Source organism: Anopheles gambiae, chromosome 2, assembly GCF_943734735.2.
Source record: "Anopheles gambiae chromosome 2, idAnoGambNW_F1_1, whole genome shotgun sequence".
NCBI lineage: Eukaryota > Metazoa > Arthropoda > Insecta > Diptera > Culicidae > Anopheles > Anopheles gambiae.
In genome coordinates, this window is record NC_064601.1 from 12,461,373 (window position 1) to 12,488,101 (window position 26,729).

At 49.7% G+C, this 26,729-nt stretch overlaps 2 protein-coding genes across 4 annotated transcripts; both read right to left on the reverse strand.

Annotated features, from left to right (window-relative positions):
* Positions 1-2,512: 2,512 nt before the first annotated feature.
* LOC1281179 (protein spartin) lies at positions 2,513-6,099 on the reverse strand. 2 transcript variants are annotated; one of them, XM_321117.5, is made up of 2 exons: positions 5,958-6,099; positions 2,513-4,905 (listed from the first exon to the last, which is right to left on the reverse strand). In XM_321117.5, the coding sequence occupies exon 2, from the start codon at positions 4,880-4,882 to the stop codon at positions 3,002-3,004; it is 1,881 nt and encodes a 626-aa protein (XP_321117.5). In that variant the 5' UTR covers positions 4,883-4,905; positions 5,958-6,099; the 3' UTR covers positions 2,513-3,001. The 2 variants fall into 2 exon arrangements, with proteins under 2 accessions (XP_321117.5, XP_061499968.1); XM_061643984.1 differs by lacking the exon at positions 5,958-6,099 and adding an exon at positions 5,441-5,628.
* Positions 5,958-25,804, reverse strand: LOC1281178 (poly [ADP-ribose] polymerase tankyrase). Of its 2 annotated transcripts, none has more exons than XM_061643964.1 (12): positions 25,650-25,804; positions 22,879-23,402; positions 12,341-13,123; positions 11,406-12,265; positions 11,105-11,324; positions 10,786-11,018; positions 10,421-10,699; positions 10,056-10,347; positions 9,817-9,974; positions 9,457-9,749; positions 9,223-9,379; positions 5,958-9,144 (listed from the first exon to the last, which is right to left on the reverse strand). In XM_061643964.1, the coding sequence occupies exons 2-12, from the start codon at positions 23,072-23,074 to the stop codon at positions 9,067-9,069; spliced, it is 3,549 nt and encodes a 1,182-aa protein (XP_061499948.1). In that variant the 5' UTR covers positions 23,075-23,402; positions 25,650-25,804; the 3' UTR covers positions 5,958-9,066. The 2 variants fall into 2 exon arrangements, with proteins under 2 accessions (XP_061499948.1, XP_061499949.1); XM_061643965.1 differs by having other exon boundaries at positions 25,640-25,784.
* Between the last annotated feature and the right edge of the window lie 925 nt (positions 25,805-26,729).

A 26,729-nucleotide genomic window follows, 5' to 3' on the forward strand; every position in this document is an offset into this window, starting at 1 on the left:
AGAAAAAAACTAAAACAAACTAAGGTGTATGTGTTAAGTTGTGCGTGTGTGTGTGTGTGTGTGTGTGTGTGTGTGCGTGCATGCGTGTAAAAAGAGAAACTTTATCGAAAGGAAACCGCAATGCAGATGACAAAACATAACATGGAAACAGATGCCCTCTCTAGGAAGGAAAGTGAATCATGTACAATGAATGAGCATTATGTTACGCGCGCTGCATTGTTGCATTGTTGCGTGCTGTGCTGCAGGTGATCCATTCGCGACTGCGCACCAAACCAAACGCCTTTGTTTAGCGCCACGCACGCAATGGAATGTGTTTCTGTCTCTCTTTTTTTAATTTCAATTGCATATACATACGTGTGTGTGTGTTTGTGCGTGTCGGCCGAAGGATAAAAAATCAATAACCGAAAGTGTGTTCATGGTGTAGACTGTATGTGTGTGTGTGTGGGTGTGTGTTCTCGCACGAGACTTTCCCGCGTTTCCAGCGCAAGAATTCCTTAGTTCCGTTACAATGTTCTGAATTGGAAAGGGCGGAATGTATGAGGATGCACCCCCCACCCCCCCTCCCCAAAATACACTCAAATATAGGGGATAAACCCGTTAAATTCAATCTTGCAACACAACAAAACCCAAGGCTGTTCAAGTGGAAGCGGTAGTAGAAAAGGAAGACGCTAGCATAAACCGTGCTGTGTGTGTGTGTGTGTGTGTGTGTGGGTGTGTGTGTGTGTGTGTGTGTGTGTGTGTGTACAGAGAAGTGTGCAGGGAAAAGGGGAGAAAGGCAAGAGGGGAAGAATTGTTAACAGAGGAGTAAACGCGAGAAGAAGGGATGAATGAGTAGTATTGACATTGTGCGACTGTTACTAGAATTATATTAATTATTATCATTTTCTAATTCTTCTTAGCACGAATTATTATCAACTCTACAAAATGATCATTATGAAGCAGTTTTATTAGTACATCTAAGAGAAAGGCTGCCCGGGTGTGTGTGTGTGTGTGTGTGTGTGGCGGAGGATGCTGCAGATTTGAGTAAAACACTAGAGGAAAGCTTCTTAATTGTGTGTTGGTATTTTTTTTTTAACAGAGAAATAACAAAAAGAAAATGGAAACTCTGGTAAGCGGTGATTACGGATTAGAATCAAAAGAAAGTAACAAAGAAGCTAATCCCTTTGAAAAAGAAAAAAAAACCACTGACGTTATAAAAAAAGAAACTATAAACACATTAGCAAAACACCCAACAAGGGAAAACAAAGGCTCTCATTGAAACACACACACAAACTCAAGCAAAAGGTAAAAAAGAAGATATATTTATTACATACTGACTAAAGTAAATTGAACACAGGGGGGACGAGAAGAATGAGAAGAAACGCAAAACATGTGAAGTAAACAGCAGACAAAAGGAATAGAAAGCGAAAAAGCATATAACGAGAAAGCATATAAATTATGATAAAAAAAGAAACTAATCCAATAAAACAAAATCGTCCTTCATAACCCGTTTAAAAACAAAGCAAGAAATGAGACAGAAAGATATAGAAGGAAAGATAGGAGATAAAGAAGAAGGGAAGGAAAGCAGCGCGTGTTTATGTGATGAAACAAAACAAAACAAAAAAAGAAGAAATGTTTTAGCGTAAGAGAGAATGTGAAAAGCAAAGTAAATAAATATAGTACACAAAAGAACAGCAACTTACATGAATATATAAATAGCTTTCACATGCTCGCATCTCTCTCTCTCTTTCTCTCTATCTCTCTCTTTCGCTGTTCTCATCTCGCAAGAGGCAGATGGGTGATGATAAAGCAAAACAGGCAAACATACATCGATCCCCCGTAGGTGGGAACGGGATGAATTATATATTGAATTATAGAGACCACAACAGACAAAAAAACAGACCCATAAAAGAATAAAGAGGTATGCATCCTAAAAAAAGATAGGGAAAATAACAATACCTATGTACACGTGAACACATCGGTCCTCTTAACCATAAGTAGTGTACCGGAAAAGTAAAGCAACAGCGCAGGCAGGCGGCAGTTGTAATGATATACGCAGGTGATAATAGTACCGAATGTGGATTAGCGCGAAGGTAATAAACGATAGAGTGAACAGAACACACAAAAATGTCTTCATTTCACACAAATTGAAGTCATCCATGTCTAATCTAACGCCGATCAGCTCTCGTGAAGCTACCTCCAATTCTGGTGTGCGCTTCTGGTACAGGCAACCAAACAAGCGAGATGGCAACAGACTGATCAGTATTGAATGACACCTCCTTTGTTTCCTTCGCTCCTGCCATCCCTGTCGCGCGCAAGCACACAAATACACGGCTACTACACAACCTCCACTACTTTGCGTCACGCGATCCTGCTACTTCAGTGCAGCTGGCCGTTGGCCGTGTTGGCGCGTTGCTATGGATACGCGCGCACGGTCGATCGAGGGTGCGGGCGGCTTTACAGTCGCGTGACAGAATGGAGCGCGCGCGCGCACGTGTGTTGGTGTGTCATTTGTTTTCGTTCTTTTAACATGTTTTTAAATATTTGTATCGTTTATTTGTTGAGTAAAATGTTTCAGACTTCTCCCAGACCGCTTAAGCTATTTCGAGTGTTACATTGTGTATTGTACAATTTCATTGTGCTGATAGGTAAAGAAGTGATTTAAGTTGCGGAGGAATAGAACTGTTTGAAATCTGACCATTTTCATAGTTGAGATTCTTATCACGCGGTTCTTACGTGGTACGATAAATATTGATTAAATCCTGTACAAAAATCCTTTCTAATCGATGTAAAATAGTAACAATCACCCCAGCTATTGTATATGAGATTCCTATTTTAAAACAAGCGTATAACAATGTTGACCTCTACCACACACACAATCAATCCTATTGGATTCATTTGAACTTTGCCTTCTTTAACATTTTCCCACTCACTTTACAACATATAAATCTATCCGCGGGACTAGCTATTCAATATACTTCCTTTCTCTTCCCTTACTTGATCGTTTCGGCTTGCCTTGCCTTTAATCATGCCCTCCTGCCTTCCGCTGCACCTCCTGCGCTAATCCTGCCAGATCGGGGTAAAGTACGGCCGCTGGAACGATGCGCTGCTGGCTGCGTGACGATTCGCCCACCGCCGCACCAGCAGCACCTGCACCCGCCGAACCAGCCTCACCGCCACCACCGTCCAGCTCCGGCACCGGTGGCCTGTACCCGGCCACGAGCGCTTTGCCCGCATTCTTGGCCGTCCGTTTGGCCAACCCCTTCGGCGTGATGTAGTTCATGTTGTGCGTGACATTGATCACGTTGCCGACCGTATCGAGCGAGCTGCCCACCACCCGGCCCGCCTCCGTACCGTACCGATGCTCCACTATCTGGACCGTGCTGGTGCTCAAGCTCTGCCCCAGGATGGAAGCGGACCGCTCCAGCCCCTCGTACACCGTGCCGAACCCCTCCACCGCGCCGGCACAGATCGTGAGCGCACCGTTCATGCGCTCCGAGGCGGCCTGCTCGCTCATGCCCGTCCCGTACGCGAGCAGGGCGCTGCCGTGCCGCTGAATGTGCGGCGCCAGGAAGCGGCCGAGTGCCATCGTGGCCGTACCGACCTTGCCCGCCACGTAGCTCGTTACGCCCGCCGCCGTACCGGTGACCGTTTTCGCAATCTCGATGCCGGTGCGCACGTTCTTCGGCACGTGCACGGTGGTGGTGGAAGCGGTCGCATCTTCCGCCACCGTTGCCGCCGGCTGCTTTTGGCCCAGCTTCGAAATAACGTACGGTGTGCCGGTAGCGATGAGCTGGCCCGTCTTTTCCGCGCCCCGCACTAAGCCCTGCGAAAGGTAGAAGGCACCCTTGATGATGCCGGCCGACACGGTGGTCGAGTCGGGCAGGAGGGAGCGCTTGCGAACGCGGGCCGGGCCCGTGCTGCTGGACGGCTGCGTGACAATGCCGTGCAGGAAGGCGACCAAAATCTCCAGCACCACTTCATCGGCCTCGGCCGGCACTACCAGCCCGATTGCGCGGCCCCGCTCACTGTCCGCGCCCAGATCGGGCAGTATGAAGGCGCCGTACTCCGTCCGGTAGCAGGGCGATACGCCCGGGATGAGCGGATAGATGAGAAAGCCGGGTCGGTCCGGTCCATCGGGCCGTTGTTCCTCCGGTGGCGGGTGCGGTAATTCCCCGACGGGTGGCGCTGTACCCTTGCTGTCCGCATGCTCCTCTTTCGCCTCCACCGATTCGAGCTGCTCCAGCGGTTCTTCCGCGTTCTCGATGCGTGTGGCCGACCTTGTTTCGATCACTTGCAGAAACACGGTCGCCTGCAGCTGCCGCCTTTCGTCGCCCTCAATGCGCACGATGCGCAGCGTCGAGTCGGCCATCGTCCGGCTGACCACGCCGTCCGGCTCGATGTAGTACACCTGCACACCGTCACACGAAAACAGCAATTCCAGCCGGTCGGCATCGGATTCGTCCGCCGTCGCCGCATCCGACATGTCCCGCAGTGCCATCGCTAGCTCCGTGTACGTCCAGGGCCGCTGGCCGGTGCCATTTTCGGCACCGCCGCCCGCTTCCGACGACCCATTGCCACCGAGCTGTCCGACGCGCTGCAGAACTTCACCGCGCGTACGCTTCAGCTTGTGGATCATCGCGACGGCCTGCTGCCAGGTTTCGTCTGCCTGCGGGCCCTGCACTTCCAGGTCGGGCATTTCCACGGGCAGGGCAAGCGTTTCGTCGATGCGCCGTATGCCGTCCTTGTACGCCTGCAGGGCCAGATCGGGACGTTCGTGCTCCTCGAGCTTGATCGCACGCTCGATCGTGGCGTACGCTTCATCGTGGCCAGCTTTGATTGTTTCGTACGTTCGGCGCCACTCTTGGGAGGCGGGCGTAGTCGGGGCCGCCGGGAAGACCATGCTCCAGATCGATGCGGTTGTTTCTAGGAGCGAGAGCAATGGGAGAGAAATTAGTTTTTAGTTGGAAAAAAATGAAACCATATTGGATAATCTGAAAATGCTCATTAACAACATAAATAAAGTGCTAGAATGGGTGAGAAATGTGTCATACGCAAGAATAGTTTCATTTTACTCAGGAAGTGCTTGTCAGTTTCTAGCAGTGCTGAACATTCACGTCCGCCCTAGATGGCTTTAATTGACCACAAACACTAATTTTACGTTGTAATTACTAGGAGGAAAACAAAAACGAATTTTACTGCTCTAATCTACTGTTTTTTTCTGTTATAAATAATATTTGGCGTATAATAATCAAACAGATAACGCTAGCGCAACAATTACACCACTTGCGCTAGGCTTCTAATCGCGCATACAAGGAATCGTGCTGGAAGACCCGCTCGACTACACTACGCCTACTAGATACAGAGCTTTGGTGCAAAATTCATTCCCTACTCCGCAAAATTCCAAGCTTACTTTGCCGGCCCTCCCTGTTTGGTGCACCACTCTGCCTGCCTGACTAACCTGCCAGCGATTCCCAAAGAATGTCCATCCTAGAAGGCACTGAAACTGGGCTGTAAAAGTCCCGCCGGATGAAAGAAAATGGCAAAACATTGTGGAACGGGTGGTACGACAGGAACAGAAAACGTCGACAATTAGTGAACAAATTTGTGTCGAATTCGCAACAGGAAGTAAAACTACATTCAACAGGTTTGTTTTTCCTTATTTTTTCTTCATTAGCAGCAGGTAAGTGATGCGCATGCGATTGGAATTGTTAATAGAGCTAAAGACGAAAACGTGGTGTATTATTTAGTTTCACTGTCTGAAAATGACCATTTTTTTCCTTTTGTTCTCTCTTTCTCTGCATTTGCTATCACCACACACTTTTGTAAATCGTCGTTCGAAAAGCCTTTCAAGTGCATCGTGAAAATGATGTGGGGGTACATTCACCCCGCGCCCGCAACCGCACACAATGGTCTATTTCCTCTATATCAAAAACATATAATAGGGAGCTAAACATTAAAATTATTACTGCTAGTACCTTTTACAGTAGAATCTTTCGGTCTGTTCTTCCGTCCGCTTATCAGTACACGGCACGCACACACTGCAGCAACTGGTCGCTTGGAGCGATTTCACGCAAAATTACTCGCCAATCAGCACGGACTACTACTGACTGGCTGTTGCGCGCCCGTCCGCTTCGTTCTGGCGTGACGATCGTCTGAACTTTGGATTGCGAACGGATGATGCGGTGCCCTGCTGTTGCGTCAGCCAAATCGGCCTTTCTTTTGGCCCTTGAAATTGTTTCGCAATACAAAAAAAAATGACACACACTCACGCTCGGCTTCACGGAATCGTATTCTTGGAGAGGGGCTAAACGCTATTTTTCCTTCTGCTGCGCGAGACACTGATGATGATGATGATGCTGATGGTTCAAGGCCAAGTTTAGAGCTTCTTCTCGGCAGCAAATACGCACACGCGACAGTTGGTAATTAGAACACGATAAAAAATAACACTATGACTAAAACCGGTTGAGATTCGGACGTTAAATGCCAGGACGAGATTCGTGCCACGACAAAACCATGCGGCCAGGTGGAGGAGGCGATGCGTTTGTGTTGATTTTCTGTTGTTGTTGTTGTTGCAAATTGTGGTTTGTTTTGACTGATATCGAACAGGTAGGACCATTGGAGCTTGAATTGACAGCTCTTTGCAAACCTTCGGTGACGTGTGGAATCAAAACAGAGAAATTATTTTATCATTTTTTTAAATAATTCGTTAACTTTTTATCATATTTAGAAGCTGAAGAATGCAAAGAATCGTATTGAAATGTCGAAAATAGCACAACTTATCATCTACTATCCGTGCTTGATTTCTCTATTGTAGTGCTTTGATTATGATTTCGGAAAATTCTTCATTTAAGACGTAAACGTGTGTTGTATGGTTTCAATATTTCCGTACGATTTTATTTATTATTACAGTAAAAAAAATGTAGGTTGTATAATGTGTCTGTTTCTGCACATCGCCCCCTTCCTCGTCCTCTCCCTGTCTGTCTCTCTTTCTCTCGAATACCACAAACTCACGCACACAATGATCACGCTTAAATTCGAAAAATTAACCATGTGGGGCTCGTAATGTTTAATTCAACTTCGTATAATAAGCCTTATCCGTTCGCAAATCGCTTTTCGTTCGTTCGCTAATCGTTCGCTTGACAGCGGTTTGCGAACAAATCACATCTCTTCCCTTCCGTACTGTCCCCGGTTATTTTCCATACATTCGTGAAATTAGATTACAGTAAAAATAGCTCGTACACACGGGGGCCTGTTTGGCATTTTACCATAGGCATTCTTTTTTTTGCGCGAAATAGGCGCACTTAGGGCAGCCAACACAACGCTTGGTCTTTTTTTCCCTTGATTTTGTTTTATCATCTTTAGTGTCCTTTTTTTTTGCTTCGAACTGTTGACTCGCCCGATGCCAAATGATACACAAAATGGTACAAAGCGGTGGACCGCGCTGTACGGTTATCCCGAATCAAAAAATGTGGTATAAATATACTGAATGAATGATTAAAAGCCTACCAATGATCGATGGGATGCTGGAGTGACACGCAGAGACACACACACGCATACACGCATACACATACACACAGACACTGATGCAGCGATCGTTAGTATTGGCAGGATCGTAAACTGGTGATTAATAGGGTCCACTACAATGCAAAGACACACGATACATATTAAGAAGTATGATATACTTTCGCCCGCGATGCTTTGGCAGTACTGTCCAGTAGAGGGCAAACAGGCGATGGCTATTATGTGGTTGGCTGCGGTTGCATTAGCAGAATACGCGATCGGACGATCTTCGCTCGCTTCAGACCAACCTGCTGGTCACAACTTGTACATGATATTGTTCCGTTCGCTCACCCGTCCAATCGTCGACGTTTCGATGGTTGGCGAGGAAGCTCCCGAGGAGGTGGTGGCGGTGGTGACAACGATCGATGTCGTACCTATCCCCGAACTACTACCGCCAGCGATCGTACCGATGGATGAGTTTGCTAGAATGTTTCCGTTGTGGTGCGCTGCACTGTTGTTGTGGTTGTTGTTGATATGGTCATGGTCGGCCAGTGTGCCCGTTTCGGCCAGCATCGACAGGGCGGACGTGTCGGACGATAGCGAGGCAGAGCGACTACCAGCACCGCCGGTACCTGGAAGCGCAACTGAAGCCAACCCTCCGCCATTCGATCGACGCTCGCCGCGCTGCGGATGATGATAGCTCTTGATGGTGTACTCGTACACATGGTTGTTGCTGAACCGGGTCGTTCCCTGTCGACGGGCAGTGCTACCACCACCACCACCTTGGCCCCACACACCTTCCGAAGTCGTCGTGTAGCGAACAGCCGTTCCAGCGAGCGGTTGCCTTGGCGATGGTCGGCCTTGCTGTGATCGCCGACTGGCCGTGGTGGCAGCTGCTGCCCGGAAGCATTTTACAGCCGAGCAGATCAAACCACACCAACGCCAGGAACCCTGCGACGATGTGGTTCCCCCTCCATCGCGCCGTCCTCCTCCTTCACCACCACCACCACCACCCAGCAAAGGGGGTAGTTGATGCACGGTATCGTTATTATTCCTGCGATCACCGGCTCCCTGCTGTCTTCGACGCTGGCGACGCTGTTCGTCCTCCTCGAGCAAATCGTCCGACAAACTCCCTTCGCTGCTCCCGCCACAACCACTGTCGAGCGAGGACGAGTTGAACGGTCCATGATAGTCGTCGTGCTCGTTGCTATCGATCGCTACCGCCGGTGTTATAATCAGCAGCTGGCTAAACTTTTTCCCCGTTGAAACGCGCACCGCCGTTGCTTTGGCCATCGTCGAGCGAGTTGTCGAACGGATGCGAGTGAAGTTTGATCCGACCATCGTGCCAGTGCCATCGTTTGTGCTGCCGCCACCTACTCCTCCTCCTCCACTGGTTCCAGCTCCACCACCACTACCACCGTTCCCCTTGCCACCAGTAATGAATCCTCCCAATGTGCCGTTGCTGTTCGGGCCGGTGCTGCTGCTGCTGCCACCACCACCACCGGTGCCACTCGTGCCACCGCCCACAACCGAAACGAGAATGTTGTTGTTTTGGCTGATGTTACTAGCGGCAGAGATCGTCCATCATCTTGCCGGCTCTTCGCCGTTCGCACCGTCGTCCGGTTTTGCAATCTGGTACGTTATCAAATACTCCGGATATGCCTGCCGGGAAGGGAAGTGCGGATTAGACGACACGCGAGTGGCAAAAGGGTCCTACTTTAAAACCTTCCCCTAGCTTACCTGTTCTCCGCGGTAAACGACATACTCGGGAAAATGCAAACCACCGGCCGAGGGTCGCCCGATCACGGAATGATGTCCCGGCGGTGCGTGGGCCATTTTCATCGCGCTAAACTGTAGGAACGATTTTCCAAGCGCCACACGGCACAACAGCAACTGCCTGCAAAGCCATAACCACAAACAAAAGCACGGTTAGTTGGAGACACGAACGTCAGCGGAGGAAAACCGAACGCTTACCGATGGCACTGATAGCAGGATTTGTCTTTGTGCGTGGGACACCCGATACCGCCACCGATACCGTACACGTACTGGTTCGATTTGGAGCTGTGCTCCGCGAAATAGATACCGGCCCCGAACATTCCGCCGATGTACGCGTGCCGCTCGTCGAAGCCCTTCTGCACGATCGCGTTGATGAACGGTGAGCCGTGGAACAGCATCCGCTCGCTCGCCTGGTGACCGTTCTCTTCCGATATTTCCTGCCGCCGGTGCACGTACCGCTCCCAAAGCTTCCGATTCTGCACCTTTTGTATCTGTCCGGATGTTTTATGTGCATTAGATTGCAAGCGGAGAAACAACGCGAACGGCCGTTCAACTTACCCGAACAATGTTGTAACGATTGAAATAGCCACCAGAATGGCCGTTGTCGCGGTGCTCCCGAATGGTGGCCTGCATTTCCTCCTCGACCGCAAGGAACTCCTTGTCGTCGGGAAGAAGATCCACCAGCAGTGTGCCCGGGTTCGGTGTAAGGCCAAGTCCTGCAAATGGATGGACGGATTCAACGTGCGTGTAAGCAATCAAGCGATGGAAGAGATTGCACCATGCTCATCTCATGTTACCTGTAGTGGCGCGCAGCGTCGCAATGCCTTTGAGTATCTTGTGCCGGAAGCCGTACGCCGAAACGCCGACCTGCTTCAGGTCTTCGTGCCCCATCTCGGCCAATATATCCATCGTGATCTGTTCGCGCTCGAACAGATCTATCAGATGCTCCAACTGCAGGCTGGTAAGGAACACCGAAACGGACGACTCAATCGACGGTACGGACGGCATCTTATCATCGTGGTCCACCACAATGCCGTCCACGTTCGCTTCAGCGCCCTGCGCCGGGCTGAGACAGCTACGAACCGGGAGCTGGAGGAAGCATAGCGGTTAAATTAGACCCTCTCTAGCGTGCTTTCACTTTCCACATTGCCGTCATTCCTACCTGTGGCACCGGGACGGACAGTGTCATGGAGGCGCCCGTCGGCAGCGTCACTGTTTCGGTGGTTGGCGAGCAGCTCGTTGCCAAGAGGGTGCCGTTGGCCGACAGGATGCCTGCCTGCGAGGTGCCAGCACCAGCCCCAGCAGCAGTGCCACCGGCCACCGTGCCCTGGGAGGCGACCATCGCGTCCTGCAGCAAACACTTGACATCCTCAGCCGTGGCGAGATCGAGGCTGGTCTGTCCCTCCTGGTTCTTCATGAACGGATCGGCTCCGTGGGCGAGCTGTTGTGTAGTGGTGAGAGCATGATGCGCATTTAGGTTATGGTTTCGCTCCCAATCATTGCAACTGTTGCGATCGTAATACTCACGAGTAGTGAACACAGCTGCGTGCGCCCCTTCTGGGCCGCTTCGTGCAGCGGCGTGTAGCCCCATTTGTCCGTCGCGTTTACCACCGTGTTGTGTTTGATGAGCAGTGCGGCAATGTCCAGATGCCCGTAGGAGGACGCGTTGTGCAGCGGTATCAGGCCGCCCTTGTCTTGCGCGTTCACATCGGCACCGTGTTCGAGGAGATACTCCGCCACCTCCAGGTTGTTGTATCCAGCTGGCGAATACAGGTGGCGAAAAAGGCAGCGTCAGCGTTAGGACTGCTTCTAGCCACCACGGGCACATCCATTTTCTGCTACTTACCAGCCAGATGCAGCGGTGTTGAGTTGCGCCCTTGTGCATCCCGACAATTGATGTTGTCGGCCGAGACGAGTCGCTGTACACGCGCCAAATTGCCCTTCTTGGCGGCATCGAGTAGAGCTGCATTGCCTCGCAGCAGATCGGCCACATCCTGATCACCCTCCCGGACGAGATCGAGCGGCGTAGCGCCGTCACGATTCTTCTTTGTCACGTCAGCTCCGTGCTACGAAGAAAGGCCGTTAGTATTTCAGCACGCGTTTAATTACACAAACACACACACACACCCTCAGCACCCTTTACGTACCTTGATCAGGAGCTTGACAATTTCGTACTTGCCCTTGGCGGCCGCTTCGTGCAGTGGCGTAAACTTCCACAGATCCGCCACGTTCACGTTGGCACCGTGCTTGACCAGCAGCTCCGTCACCTCGTAGTGGCCGTACGAGCACGCGTTGTGCAGCGGCACCAGCCCGCCCTTATCCGACGCGTGCACCTCCGCACCGTGCTCGAGCAGAAACTCAACCACCGGCACGCGATTGTACCCGGCCGCAAAGTGTAGCGGCGTCGAGTGGCGCCCGTCCAGATCGCGGCAATTGACCGTCATCGGCGAGGACAGCACGATGCGCCGCACCGTGTCGAGGTCGCCCGCCTTGGCCGCCTCCAGCAGCTGACACTCGAGATCGACCGTGTCGGACGGTGGATCCTGCAGTATCTTCAGCACGTTCTCCGTCGCGAGCTGGGCCGCGGTGTAGCCCTGCAGCGACACGATGCTGATGTCGATGCCGTACGACAGCAGCAGCCGGCAGGCCTGGATGTTGTCCTCCCGGGCGCACCGGTGCAGCGCCGTCTGGCCGAGCCCGTCGAGCGCATCCACCTTGGCACCGTGCCGCAGCAGCACGTCCATCAGCTCGTAGTGCGAGTTGTCCGCCGCGATGTGGAGCGGCGTCAGGAAGTCTTTGTTCTTCTCGTTCAGCAGCGCGCCCTTGCGTATCAGCACCTCCAGCACCTGTTTGCGCTTCGGGTAGACGGACTGGGCGACCGCGTGCACCGGCGTGTCGCCCGAGTACGGATGCACAAAGTTGACCGTTTCGGTCGTGAGGTTTTTCTTCAGCCGCTGTATGTCCGCCTGCCGGCATGCGTCCAGCACGCAGTGGCCCTTATACTCGTCTGCAAAAGGGGAAAGGAAGGACGTTAGTAGATATTACCCAAACCATCCACACACACACACACATCAACACTTACAGGCAATCTTCTCCTGCAGCTCCCGGGTCGGGGCGGAATCGATCGCCGACTTGTTATGGCAGTTTAGCAGCGTCGGATCGGCCCCCTCGCTCAGTAGCAGGCTGCACACCTCGACCCGGCTCTTGGAGGCGGCCTCGTGCAGCGGCGTAAACGCCCACAGGTCGTTCGCATTCACGTTGCCACCGTGCTTGATCAGCAGCTCGGTCACCTCGAAGTGGCCGTAGGAACAGGCGTTGTGTAGCGGCACCAGCCCGCCCTTGTCTTTCGCATGGACGTCCGCACCGTGCTGCAGCAGGATCTGCACCACCCGGATCCGGTTGTACCCGGCCGCCAGGTGCAGCGGCGTCGATTTGCGCCCATCGCTGGCGTGGCAGTTGACGTTCAGCGGTGTCAGCAGCTCCAGCAGGCGCTCCTCGGAACCGGAGCGTGCCGCCTCAAGCAGCTCGTCCTTGCGGTACTCCCCGGTCAGCACGGGGCGTGTGCACGGGTCGGCCAGATCGAGCGGTATCTTGTTCTCCGAGTTGCGAATGCTCGGATCGGCACCGTGCTGCAGCAGGGCGATGCAAACGTCGATCTTGCCCTTGCTGGCCGCCTCGTGCAGCGGCGTGTAGTTCCAGTTGTCGCGCGTGTTCGGATTGGCACCGGCTTCGAGCAGCAGACGCACGACATCCGCATGCCCGAACGAGCAGGCATTGTGGAGTGGGTGCAGTCCACCGTCATCCCGCGCCTGTATGGAAGCACCGTTTGCCAGCAAAAACTCGACCACGTCCCGTCGGCCGTAACCTGCGGAGTAGAGATTAGAAGATACCAGCATTTAGTAATGATGGATACGGAACCTTGGAAAGCTCGAAATGGGTTGAGGTAACGTGTGAGAAATGGTTGGAAATACAGTCGAATCGTCCAATTAGTCCCACACGGCCTAGGCAAGGTAGAAAATGAACCATTATGTTAAATGATCCGTTCTCCAATCTCGTCTCTAGGTCAGACCATGGCGGAAATCTTCATTGACCATCGGCATCATCTAATGTTAACAATATAGCTAGATCTCCTCATTTGTTCTTGAGCCTCTTGAGGCAAGCATTCCATCCAATTTTTGGTTTTGGAATTTACAACCATAATATTTCCCCCCCCCCCCCCCCCCTCTACAAACAACTGGTTCTATCGTTCCTTCTTGACCCAATTTTTTATGTTTCGCACCACGGAACCGGAAGCTTCACTTTTGCCATTATGCGGCACACGACTTCTGGCGGGCGCGCACGTTCGATTTCACGGTCCGTTTAGTTCACGTTCAGTTTCAACGCCGCTGCAGCAGCAGTAGTGGCGGCCCCGCTGTCTGCTGCAGTCGAATGATTTATTACGGTCAATTTCACCTGCTGTCGCTACCATGGACTCGCTTCTTTTGCTGAGAACGGTGAGCTCCGAAACCCATGCCTCCATGGAGTTACATTGGAGTTACAGAAGTTATTGCACAGAACGGAGCATAATATCGTGCCAGCAGGTCGCGGGGTACATGTGTGCCCCTAGAGAGACACCGAAAGACACAACCAACCAACGAACAAAAAAAAATTACCAGCGAATAAAGCCTCACGCCAAGAGACGCGCCTCACTGCGGATTGCCACAGCTAAACCGTCCCAAGGGAGGGGAGAATAAAGGTGGCAATCATACGGCTACTATGATTTTGACGTAGCGCCAGCCAACCAACCAGTCAGCCAGCGAGCGAGCACAGTAGGCAAGCTTTCGTAAGACACACCACCACGGTGGCTCGGAACAGCACACACGTCCGTTTCAAGGCGTGCGAGGTTATACGAATCTGTCTTGTAGTCTGTTTTTTTTCGGTTCGCAATAACTGACTCTTTTTGTAACATTTTATAACCGTCCAAAGAGAGCTTCTTGCCGAAGGGTTCGTGGGTACGGTTGGTTCGTAATGGATTTACGCAGAGGGGAGTAGGGAGTTCATCGAGCGAAAATGTTATGCGAGGCTGAGCAGCAGAGCCAAGCTGGTGGCCGACGACCGTTTCCGTTGGCTCTTGCGTCAAGCGACCCCACCAGCCACCGCCGGATTCGTGATTCATCTTGGTGGATATCGCGAGGAGATGCGTCATCCGGCTGTGTTCCGGTGAATGCAATATTTTGTTAAAACAGCAAATACTAAACAGCGCGTTATCTAAACGCCTCATCGGACCTCGGTCTCGAATCTATGTGCCACTCAAAATAACCTCCAACCTATAGGGACACCCCCATGGGAGGCATGCGGATAATTGGAAGGTGTACCGTAAATAGCAATCGCTTTCTTCCTCAAATATGGATAGCGGTATGAAATATCTTCCCGAAGGTCACACACACCCAAAAGAGACAGCCGTAACGCGTTTAGAGCCTGCTCACGTGCTGCTCTCATATGTGTGAGTTGCTGAACGGTCCATCCAGGGACCAGTGCAAGGTCAGGCAAGGCTAAAGCTCATTTGGCAATGTTCCAATGAGATGCGATATGGTTGCTGGGTGTGTGTGTATGTTTCTATGCAATGGTAAAACCTTTCCAGTGCACGCAGAGCAGCGCAGAGGAAACCTTCGACGAGGACACACAGAACACGCTTAGTAAACATGCAGATGTGACTCCAACAAGAGCAGGCGCATCCCCATAGCAACTACATACGTGATGCATTCTGAAGACGAGTCATTTAGAAATGGCAGCAAGAGGTCCTGATCAACAAAATGGAGTTCCGTTTTATGCGCGACACCTTCCGACGGGGAGCAAACAAACCATGGTGTTGATACAGTTGCATGCAATTTTAAACCCCCAGCCGAGGGCTGGAGAGACAGAGAGAACCGCGCGCACCAGTTCTCCCTTTCTTCCACCCTTTTTGTCTTCGGCTTGGGGGTGGCAAATCTGGCCGACCACACGGTGGTGTGCGGCATCTTCCTCTTACTCTTCTTCTTCGCCATAGTGCTAAAGCCGTGGCCCTCCTCCTCCTCCTCCTCCTCCTCGCACGTACGCCGCGTGCCGGGAGCCTTACGTTGCGCGAAACCAGGTCACGGCGCGCCATCGCGCAAAGCCGTTTGACGTCTTTTGCGTAAAAAAACACACCTAGCTCTGGGTGGCTGGCTGGCTGGCTGGCTGGCTGCTGGTGTAACAACAATTTGTTATGGGGCGGGAGTGATTTTGTAAATCGCCCGGTATCTCGGACGCTCCGCGACCGACGCTCCTGCAGCACAGCGCGTTGGCTCTTCTAACCACAGACGGTTACATTCAGCTGCCTTACTTTGTTGCGCTTGTGTTTTGCAGATTCAGCCGATAGCCGATGCAAGCTTCTTGTGCTTTTGTTTTTCTACGCACGAGAAGCACGCGCAATCAACGACACGCTTGTTGCCGCTTTTCCGCAATGGCCGCATCGGCCGTTGATGACGATATGGGAATAGGGGATGGCGATGGTTTATACAACATTGGCATCGATAGCAGAAGAATGCGGTCCGTGTAAGATCCAAAAATATGAAAAATTCGCTACAAAAATGAACTTTTTAACAGCTTCTCGCTAACGAACGAAAAACCTTAAACTTTATTCCTTGTTCCAAAATTATCTTTCAAGTTCATCGATGAATTGTGTAACTTCTATCCATTGTACTCTACACACACGGTAGTAAAACGGTGGTCTTGTTTGTCTGGCAATTTCCCAGACCCCCCCCCCCCACTCCCAATTCCCTAGTTCAGTGGTCAACCTTCGCTTTGCTTCACGGCGATATGACTAGATAGTGAAAGGAGACGTGAACAACCCAACGAACGAAGAAGAAGAAGAAAACAAACGACAGCACAAGTAGGGCGAAAAGAAAACAATCTGCTAGTATCAATAGTAAAAGCACAAATCCACCCACACCCACACCCACTGTGTCTTTTGTCTATGGAGAAAGGGTTAGTTTTTTTCCACAGTTTTTTACCCTCCCACTCACTACATCCACCAGAATCTTCACCATAAAGCAACATTGTGTGCGGAAGCATAAGAAGCATATGCCAACAACACACACACACAAACGGCCTGCGAAAAGCAGGCGAAGATTAACAAACAAACCCACACACACATAAAAAAGCAACGCATCGGTTGGCAGGGAAACACAAACCAGCGGCCGCCCTGTTGGACAATCGGATGCGGCTCGAGCAGCTGTTGTGTTGTCTTCTCTTTCTGGCATACGCAGGGGATCGTTTTTCCTTTCTCCAATTCAACGCCTTCTCTAATCAAAAGCCATGGTGTGTATGGGGCTTAATACCCTACGCAGGGAGGAGAAGGTTTGGGAAAATTGATTAACCCCATCGGCACTGACCCCGGGACTTGACACACACACACACACACACACCGGGACTCGCCCGTTAGGCTTCTACAGGTACGATTGAGAGAGATTACGCTCAAAAGAGGGAAAATTTCAAAGCGCAAACAACAAAAAAACGCTCAACTTAAAATACAAAGCTTTGGATAGGCGGAAAATGATCCGACGAGCCAGCCCCGACCAATTCTTTCAAACCTTGCACACACATCGGATGATTGGCCCCATTTTCCCCCCACTCTTGCGCACAGCATTGGAAGGGGGAATGGGCCCAAAAAGGAGAGGTTGAAGGTTTGCGCAGCTGTTGTGGGGTCGTTGTGTTTGGAAGCAATCTGGCCACACGAAATGAGCTTCCCTCGCTGGGGACCTGGGAGCGATGCAGAGGAGAACGGTGCCGGTCGCCTTAAAGTTGATTTGCGCAAAGCGTGTTCTTTTCGTGCGCTTTCACGTCGCTCGGATCGATCGATCGGGAAGATGATCCGTACAAGACCCGACGGAGGCACATCAGTACGGGCGTTTTACGCGCTTCCCCAACTCCGACAGCTGTGTGTTTAGCGGAAAGGTTTAGCCACACACCGAGTCCGAAATACGGGATCGTGCGGGACCATATGCCGCTGCAGACGATCGCGCCGCCGATGGCACACTGGCCTTCTCCGTGTTGGGCAAGGAAACGTGCTGTGAGCGATGCATTCTTGCGATGGGGATTTACAAAATGGAGCATGAAGGCAATGTGAAATGGGAAATAAAATTGGATCGGAAAAATACATTTAATTTTGTGAGAGTATCGATCGTTTTCCACCTTCTTTTTCTTCTCTGCTCAGCTCGAATCGGAAAGGAAAGCGTCCAAAACTGCGAGCGAGTTTCCATTTTTTTTCCCCGATCAAGCACAACATTATCTGCCAATCGATTGAAAGGGTGAGGCCGCTGCCGCCGCTACCGTTCTTTTTGTAGCAAAACTTAACTAGATTTTGCACTGAGAAAAAAGTCAAAACGGGCCAATCGGAACCGTATCGTATCGGTTGGTATTTTCTTGTGACGAATATTGTTAAAAAAAAAACCAACCAACCAAGCAATTAAATTAGAGACGTACAATCGGCGGGTGTTAATTACTAATTCAAACGGAAACGTGCAAACACTCGAAGAAAAAGCGTATCTTCGCTCGAATGGCAAATGGCGAACGAGAGGCAGGGGACGGCGACGACGGACGAGACGACTTTCGTTCGCAATTCACTTTCAGGTGAAATTTTTACCACACTCAACCGAGACGACGACCGTTGTTTCGCGAGCGGATACACCGCAGGACAAACAAACCAAAATGGGACACAACTTTTCTGATTGATTTGTCACAGGTTTGCCGAAGGTACGAGACGAATACGGGACGAATGAGGCTACTGCAGCCACGGACTCCTTATCTCGGTATCTCACTTGTGGTGCCATTTTAGCCAAGGCACTGCTGCTATTAAATGCAAGCGAATGTAAAGATCGTGTGATTACTTATCACAATGAAAACTGGGCGTAGAACCAAAAAAAAAAGGGTCTGGGGAGTTGGTTTACATGATAAATGCAGCAAATGGGGTCTGTTTTTTTTAGATTGCTTTAAATAGCGTTTGATTGCGCAGATGGACAACACTTTGGTAAACAGTTGAAAATTTGCCCATACATAATAGCGTTTGTTGCCTTACGAAACGTGCGAGGCTCGCGGGCAATCCTGGTCACGGCACCGCAGTCGTAATAATTTATCATTTTGCAGTCGACAGCATTTGTCGGTGTAAAGCACGTTAAACCGTCATTTGTAATGTGTTTTCTTACCTTTCCCCGTCATAACGACTATCTGGCCTAAAACAAAACCAAACATATCTAGCAACCATCGATCCGCTCGCGTACGATAATTCACAAATTAGTCCGTACGGGTGCAATCAGCATTCGCCATCAATAATGCTGTTGGAGGAGATGATGATGAAGATGATGATGTACATCATGTTGTAGCATGTGTAAACTCTTCATTAAACATTGTCGGATGCTTGAAAGTATGCACACCACTGTCCACCCCGCACCACTCTGTATACGCACACCAGCCCCATCGCGCAAGCGGCGGTGCTTTATGGCATACCGGTTGCGCATGCATGGAGTGATTGCGCAGATCGCATGCGTACCCCCATCGCAGCCATCGCAAAGCTGCCGTGTCTTGCCCGCAAACGCACCACATGAAGCTGAAGCTGCTGCGTAGGTGAGTCACGATCCAGAGTCTCGTCCTCGTAGCGTGTAGGGGAAAGCGGGGCAAAATGGGCATGTGGGGCAAAATGGGCACCCTCTATTTAAGCATTATTTGACTACAAAAATACTTTCCAATGCTCAAAATGTATTCATTAGAGTGTTCTATGAACACCATGTAAGTATCATAACCCTTACATAATAAATAACCAAGAAAAATGCAAAATAAGGTTAAGTAGCATATTGATATAATTTTTGCCACTTCAAAAATAAGCTTAAACCATTGTCACAGGGATGTGTTGATGTTTTACATGATATGTTTTTAAAGATATGATATTTCTTTACAATTTGTCTGAAGAAATCAAGGCGATTTAATGCGTATTTTTACTAATATAACAAAAAATACAAAAATGCTTCGCGTGGGGCAAAATGGGCAGTTACGCTTGGGGCAAAATGGGCAGATGCTTTTGACATACGGCGCTTGATGAGGCTATGGTGTTGTATTTGTCGCCTCAATAATGATAACAGACACAGCTTCAAAAGATTCAGTTTTGTAGATTTAAACGTGTAAAAACTGTTTTAATTTTGATAACATATTTTTGGAAGAATTTGAAGGGCTTTCCTGACCAGCAAAACAAAAGATAGAACGAAAATACATTTCACGAAACGTGCGCATAAGCATAGACCATTACCTAAGCGCAGTTGTTGTGGCCCATTTTGCCCCAGTGTTTTGACGTTTCACAGTTTGTTTACATATGCCCATTTTGCCCCGGGGTTATGCCCATTTTACCCCGCGTGTCAAAAAAGCTTCTCGTAAAACATCAACTTTTATTTTACATTATTTTCATCTATTTAAGTTGTTTTCGTTCTATGTGGCAATTTTAATCCATAGATAAATGGTGGAGGCATACAATAATGAAAGAAAAATTGAGTTTTGTGGCATATTCAAAGGGATATTCAGTAAACTGCTTAACATGCCCATTTTGCCCCGCTTTCCCCTACATGTGAGGTGTGTACATGTGTACGCACCCAAGGCGGCAGACAAAGGCCTGGGCCCGCTCGTGTTTCCATTTGAAAGAGCCAAAGCACGAAAATGATGCGTCCAGTGCTGTTTTGCAAGGGCAGCTAGAGATTGGCATGACTCATCCGCTACGGTTTTAATGCCAGCAGTACGGTGCAGCTTTTCGTAATTTCCACCAAAATTGGTTGCTAAAAGGAATATTTTCAAAAAAATGCTACCAGAAGTCTGTTTCATTTTGTGCGATTTTCCCATACAGGTTGTACAGAAGTGTATATTGTCACTATGTAAGGGACAGTGCTCTAGCCTTCACTGTCTATGAAGGAAACCAGTGCAAACGACTCAGCTAGCCATATATTTGCAAGGTTATTTTTGGAAACATCCAAGCAAGCCACCGCAGGGAAAATGTTTCACTATTGGTGACGACCTGACTAGTGATGTTCTGTATGGAGCGAACCCATGACTCCGATCCGACTCCGGCAAAATGGAACCAATAGATCCGCCCGGAGTCATCCGGAGTCATCCGGAGTCGTCCGGAGTCGTCCAGAGTCGTCCGGAGTCGTCCGGAGTCGTTCGGAGTCGTCCGGAGTCGCCCGGTGTCAGAGACGTCCGGAGTCGTCTAGTGTTGCCTGAAGTCGTTCGGAGTCGGAGTCGTCCGGAGTCGTTCGGAGTCGTCTGGAGTCGCCCGGATGTATTTGTGATCAGACATTTCCTTTCGTTGTGTTTTTTTGTCTTTCACTTTGCGCGTGCACTTCCTATACAAGCCGACCTCAGCCGACTCCAAATGACTCCGGATGACTTCGTCTGCAGCCGATTTTGGATGACTCCAGACGACTCCGGACGATTCCGGACGACTCCGAACGACTCCGGACGAGTCCAACTCCGGGTGATTCCGAACGACTCCGGGCGACTCTAGACGATTCTGACTCCGGGTGACTCCCACTCCGGGCGACTCCGGACGACTCCGAACGACTCCGGACGACTTCGGGCTTTTACTACAAGAAGAGCTCAGCTTTGTTGTAGCCTTATTACTATAATTTTAATAAAACACATCTTATCCCCACTACACCTCCAGACAACCTTCGCTTTACCCTCCGTTATGCTGATTAATTCGTGACAGCGATCCCCTTTGGTAGCTTCAAATGCTCCACGCCAATCCACGCTTTAGGCAGTTCGACACCAAGCCGACCGAGCTCATATGACTGTCTGCTGCTGCTTCAATGCCAACCTTCAACAAAGAAACAACAGCAACTGCAACCTTACCGGGTACGCGCGTCTGACTTTCTCCGATAGTTCTTAGGCATTGCCGTCACGTACCTCATTTGCAACTTCAAACGCAAAGACCAACAAAAAAACCCCCAGCAACCCCCGCCAAACACGAAAGCCGCCGAAGCTCATTTTCTCTGATTGTTGTTGTTGAAGACTTTCGCAATTACATATACCACACAAGAATTGTGTGTGAGAATGATTTGCGATGTCACGTGCTGCTGTTGTTCATGAAGGCGAAAAGGAAACGAACCATTGTTTTTTGTTGTTGTTGTTGTAGAGTAACATGATCGCAGTTTAAACACAATTAAATGATACTGTTCTGGTGTGTAGCTGATGTACATCCAGCGGCAAGTAGTAAGTATTCTTATTAGTTTCATGCCAACACAAAGATTGGCAAAGCATCTTACCGGGGCACTTCCGTTCCGTTCAACCGAAAGGTCATATACCTCGTTAAGCTTATTATCGTGTATCTTCCTTTCCGCACACACACACACTGCAGTGTGGCGCATTAGAACGTCTTACATACGCGAGCCTGAAAGAAGACTTTATGTGGTTTGGTTTGGGAAACTAAGCTACACGGGAACCAAACATTCCGCCCAACACCAGCTCACAGAGTAAGTGCGAATTAAATCTCGTTAAAGCTAAACCATCGCCCAGGCACACGGGCAAACGTGTTTGCCAAATAATGAAGACCTCCATTTTCATCGTTCAAAATTTCCCAAACGCTGGGCTGGCGTCTTCCTACAGCAGCGAGGCCGAATCTATGCAGCATCATCAGCGTCCAATCTCGCTTTAATTATGCATGTTTCCATCTTTTCATCCCGACCCGACCGGCCCGGGAATGTGAAGGAAGGCAAAGAAACTGCTCCCTCATCTATCGCATTCATCATCATCATCAACTTCATCCTCCCTTGGAATGACCCTTTGCACTTTGCAAGCTGAAACACTACGACCTTGGAGTGGCAATCCTTAAACGCAAAGAACTGCTAAGCATGGGGAGTGATGGAGCATCTTGCTAAAAGGGAGAACTGTAACCCCAGTCTTCGCAGCAAGTCGGCATCGAGCAAAAGCTAATCTACCATAGTGACTGATAATGCCCTTTGGTGACAGTCATGGACACCATGCTCTTCCCATTACCTAGCATCTGCTATCAGCGATTACGTGCATCTTCAGTAATGATGCCCTTGCATTGGGTTCTCTCTCTCTCTACTCTCTACAAACACACACACACATGGCGGATCTTCGTGCACAGGAAAAGCGGTGTACGTGAGATCCGGATGTGCCGGAAGTAAAAGCGCAATGGTGCAACGCTTTCGCTTTCACTCACGCTCACACGACATTCCGTATTGTGTGTTTGCTGGTGCTTTTTAGTGGGCTCGGTGGTCGGTCATCTGGCATGACATTTCGGCTCTTCTTCTTGCTGTCCGGGTTACAACACAACTCGGGAACGAAAAGAATGTATTTTTGCAATCAGCAACCCACTTTTCGGGATGAAGTGGCATTCCCCCCTCCTCCCTCCCGTGCTCCTTGTCTTGTCGTATTCTTTACACTGGAAATATAGTAAAGTTTGGTTTTAGTACCGGATGTTGCGAATGCATACACAGACACACACACACACTCTCTCCGTATAGGGTTTTTTTCTTCTTTATGTGGGTTGTTCATCATTTCCCACCTGTTACCGTACCTGTTTCATCCCCCCCTCCCCCCATAATACGCAGACCGACTACTTACCGGCAGCAAAGTGCAACGGGGTCGACTTCCTTCCGGCCGTATCGCGCGCATTCACCGTTTGCGGCGTGATCAGCTTCTTCACCTTCGCCAGATCGCCCGTCTTGCACGCCTCGAACAGCTCGCGCAGCGGATCGTTGGCCATGGCGGCCGCCTCTAGGTTGACCGATAGCATCGAGCGGCTACGGTTCGCCGACATTTCCCTCAGCCCGATCTCGGACGCATCCAGCTTCGGTCGGGGCTCTTCCGGTGCCTGCGCTTACTACGATGCTTCTCCTCTATCTCGCCTTTGCAAGCAGTGTGTGCCACACAGGGTTTAGAGCACACACACACACACACACACCACGGCTTACGTTGATTGCTGTGGTTAGTAGAGGGAAAGGAGGGAGGAAAGGGCGGATCGGACGTTTTACGGGAGCACACTAACACGCACACACACACACACTCGCACTTTAAACGCACACACTAACAACACTACACTAATCCGGTACGCTGTGCACGTGGGCAGCGTGCTTTTTTTAGCAAATCTGCGATCAAATCGAGAAAATAAAGGTTTAAAAATTTGCAATAAAATAAACAATCAAAGCCATCGAAGATTTGATTCTTTTAAAATAATTGAAGGGAATGGGGTTACCGGTTACCAACGGTTACCGTTACGAAGCTTTGCTGCTCTCTAATTAACTTCTTAAAAATTGAATCAAACGAACGCATCGGCACGGGAAAGTACATTCTCGCCCTCACCAAAGCAATTGATTATTCCGCTTCATTGGTGTGCCCTTACAAAAAAAGCATACACACACACACACAGATCGGCCACTAAATATTCTATCCACGAGCGCATATGGACAGGAAATGGCAGCTGCAGCTTCCTATCGACTTTTCAGCTTTTTGTTGTTGCTTTCCTTCCCCAACCACAAAGCGTTATTATGCAGCAGTGCTCGCATAAAACGGGCGTACGTACAACACCAATGGCTTCTCTGCATGGAGCATGCGAAAAGGGTTTGTTTTTTTTTTTGTTTTTGGTGTGTGTTCGAACTTTTGTTGGCGCTTGTGGTTTACACTGTGACACCAACACAGAGCGAGCAATATGTTTGAAAATCACAACTAACCCTTTCTCTGCTTCCCTTGTAAGAATTGTTGGGCGTGAATGATTATGTATCGATTAGTTTGTCCTCAGAATGAATGATGTCAGCTTCGATTGGTTGCAGACCCATTTTCTCGTCTCGGGATTGTTTCCATGTCATCCCATACAAATGCACCACACTGCACTGCACTAAAACACTACGTAAACCTTTCTTTCCCCCCACCCTCTTCAGCCATCTGCGTCCGTCGTTTGATTGCCGAGGCTACATTTCTGCGCGTCTGTCGTAGTTGGCCAACTAGACCCACCAGGCGAGAGAGCGACACTGCAAATGACAGCAGCAGTGTGTGTGTTTGTGTATGTGTGTATGTTTTTTTTTTTGTTTAGTTTGTTTGTCTCCCTTCTTTCCTGTGCGCGGGGGGGATGGCTGGGGAGGGGGGAAAGTTGCCCGTTTTATTTCTAGTGTGGCCCACTTCCCACCCGACACTACGCAACTACCACGCAGAAACGTCGGCACGGCAGCCTGCGCCGCGTGATTCTGGATGCAGCAGTCCCCCCCCCCCCCCCTTACACACGCCACAACAGCACGGTGTGGTGCATTCGCAACTGCATTGAGTGCGGCCAACGCACCAACACCAACGGCACCGCACGCAAGAAGAAATTGTGTGTCCTGTGGGGCGAAGATGATTCTGGGCGTGTTGCTGGACGTGCTATGGTGGTGTGGTGTGGGTTACGGGGAAGGGCAAAGTTGGGCGAATGGGCTGTGAGAAAACCGAAGTCGATAGGGGTTAAGCGCCTATAACCCACTGCAAATGGTGGAATTATTGGTAAGTGTTTGCAGAAAAGCTAAGAAAACTAGGCCACACGATGGACGAAGAAAACAAGTTCGTACAGGTAAAGGGGTTGCAAGCTGCTGGTTCCCCTGCCGTACGCCAGAGGCCGAAATTTGACACACGGAGCAGCAGCAACTTCAGCATTGGGATTTGCAACAACAAAAAAACATTTCGAAAAAGGGTGAATCCACCAGGGTGGCAATGTTATCGGATACACACAATAGCTCTCTTTCTCTATCTCTCTCACAGACACACACACGCATGCACAATACAGGCAATTAAAAACACACCGCGCTGGTCACATCATCCAAACTGCACGGCACACTACGGTCGACAAGGACAAGTACGTGCCCGTGGTGGAGCTTTCGAAGGGCGGCCTGAGAACTTTCCCTTCAACGTTTCAAGAACGTTCACTTGATTTCGAGCGAGAAGCGCACCACATTGACTACTACGGTCCGACGACGAGGCGGGCCGAGGTGTGGAGAATTGCAATTTGCCTCCTCCATATTCCTACAGCCCCAGGGGGCGAGACATGGGTTTGTTCCAAGAGCTTTGTTGGCTATTCCAACGCCAGTAGAGCCAATGGAACACAGCGACAACAGTGGCAACCGTTTTCGCAGACGGGCTTTTGCTGTGATTCGGAAAAAGGTTAGCTTTGTTTTTTTTCACTCCACGCACAAGCACACCCCCTTTTGGGAAAGGGTGCTGGGGATGAATTTTTTCAGGCTGATTTTATGCACAATAGCGACCACGACACTTCGCACCACTTTGTCTCTGTTGTATCTCGCACACACACACGAATGGTTTGATTATTAAACATTTCCCCTTGCGGAAGGGATTCCACTTACACACAACCGTACCGTTTTTCTTCTGCTCTCGTCAGGAACGACAGGAGCTTGCCGTCTCGCGGACTGTATCGGCCAACGCCAGGAAAATCTTTGTAACGCGGAGCGAAAACAAACACGTCCGTCGTTTTTTTTCTCCCATTTCTTTTACTTCCATTCGTGGCTTGTTGACAGCTGACAGCACACGGTGACGGATACGATGAAAGCGCTCCCTAGCGGATGGTAGGGCAAGCTGTATTTATCTGTTCTGTAGGTACCGTGGTAAAAATACCCAAGCAACAAATTTGCCAAAAAAAGGATTAGCGTAGCACTAAATGAGCGACGGCTCGTCTGTTATTACTTAAAATTAAAAGTACAAAATTACTGTATTGAGTTGACCAAAGCGTGTTAGGCCGAAAATACACGGACAGTAATACACAATTTATGCTTCGAAGTCAATTTGATGGACACATCGGGTCCCACAAGACCAGAACGGAGTTAAATTCCCATTTTGTTTGTCCTCTGGAGCAAAGCATAAATTGCGAAAGGTCCAGTTCGGTTGCATGATACACTATAGAGTCTATGAAGTTTATCTGAACTAGCATGACCAGGGAGGTTCTCATACCAAGAAGAAGAGGAAGCAAGCACTCTGGGTGAGAGTAAAAACATTTTCTTACATCAACAAATAACCTCCACCCAAGTGCCACAAATCCACTAAACGACCACTAAACGGCTTCTAAACGACTCAAGTTCTCTACCTAAACGGAATATAGAAAGACTTCGTTTAGCAGACGGCAAACGAATCATGCATTCTAAAAATAGTGAAAAAGATGGTGGCGCTCTCTGTTGGTGGGATACCCCAACCAGTTGAGCTTCATCGCTTGGAGGAGAGCTTTCTCATTTCTTCTGTACTGTTGTATGGTTTCGCATTGAAGTTATGCATCGCTAGAACTAGAACGGCGATACGATTGTTTAAATACTAAACTCCAACCGAAACCACCAGCACTGAAAAGCAAGTGAGATTAGAGTAATGGTCGTTGGTGTTGATACCCACGTATCTGACCACACGACCATTCATATAGATTTTTGCTCAGAAAGTTAGAAGGCTATATAGGT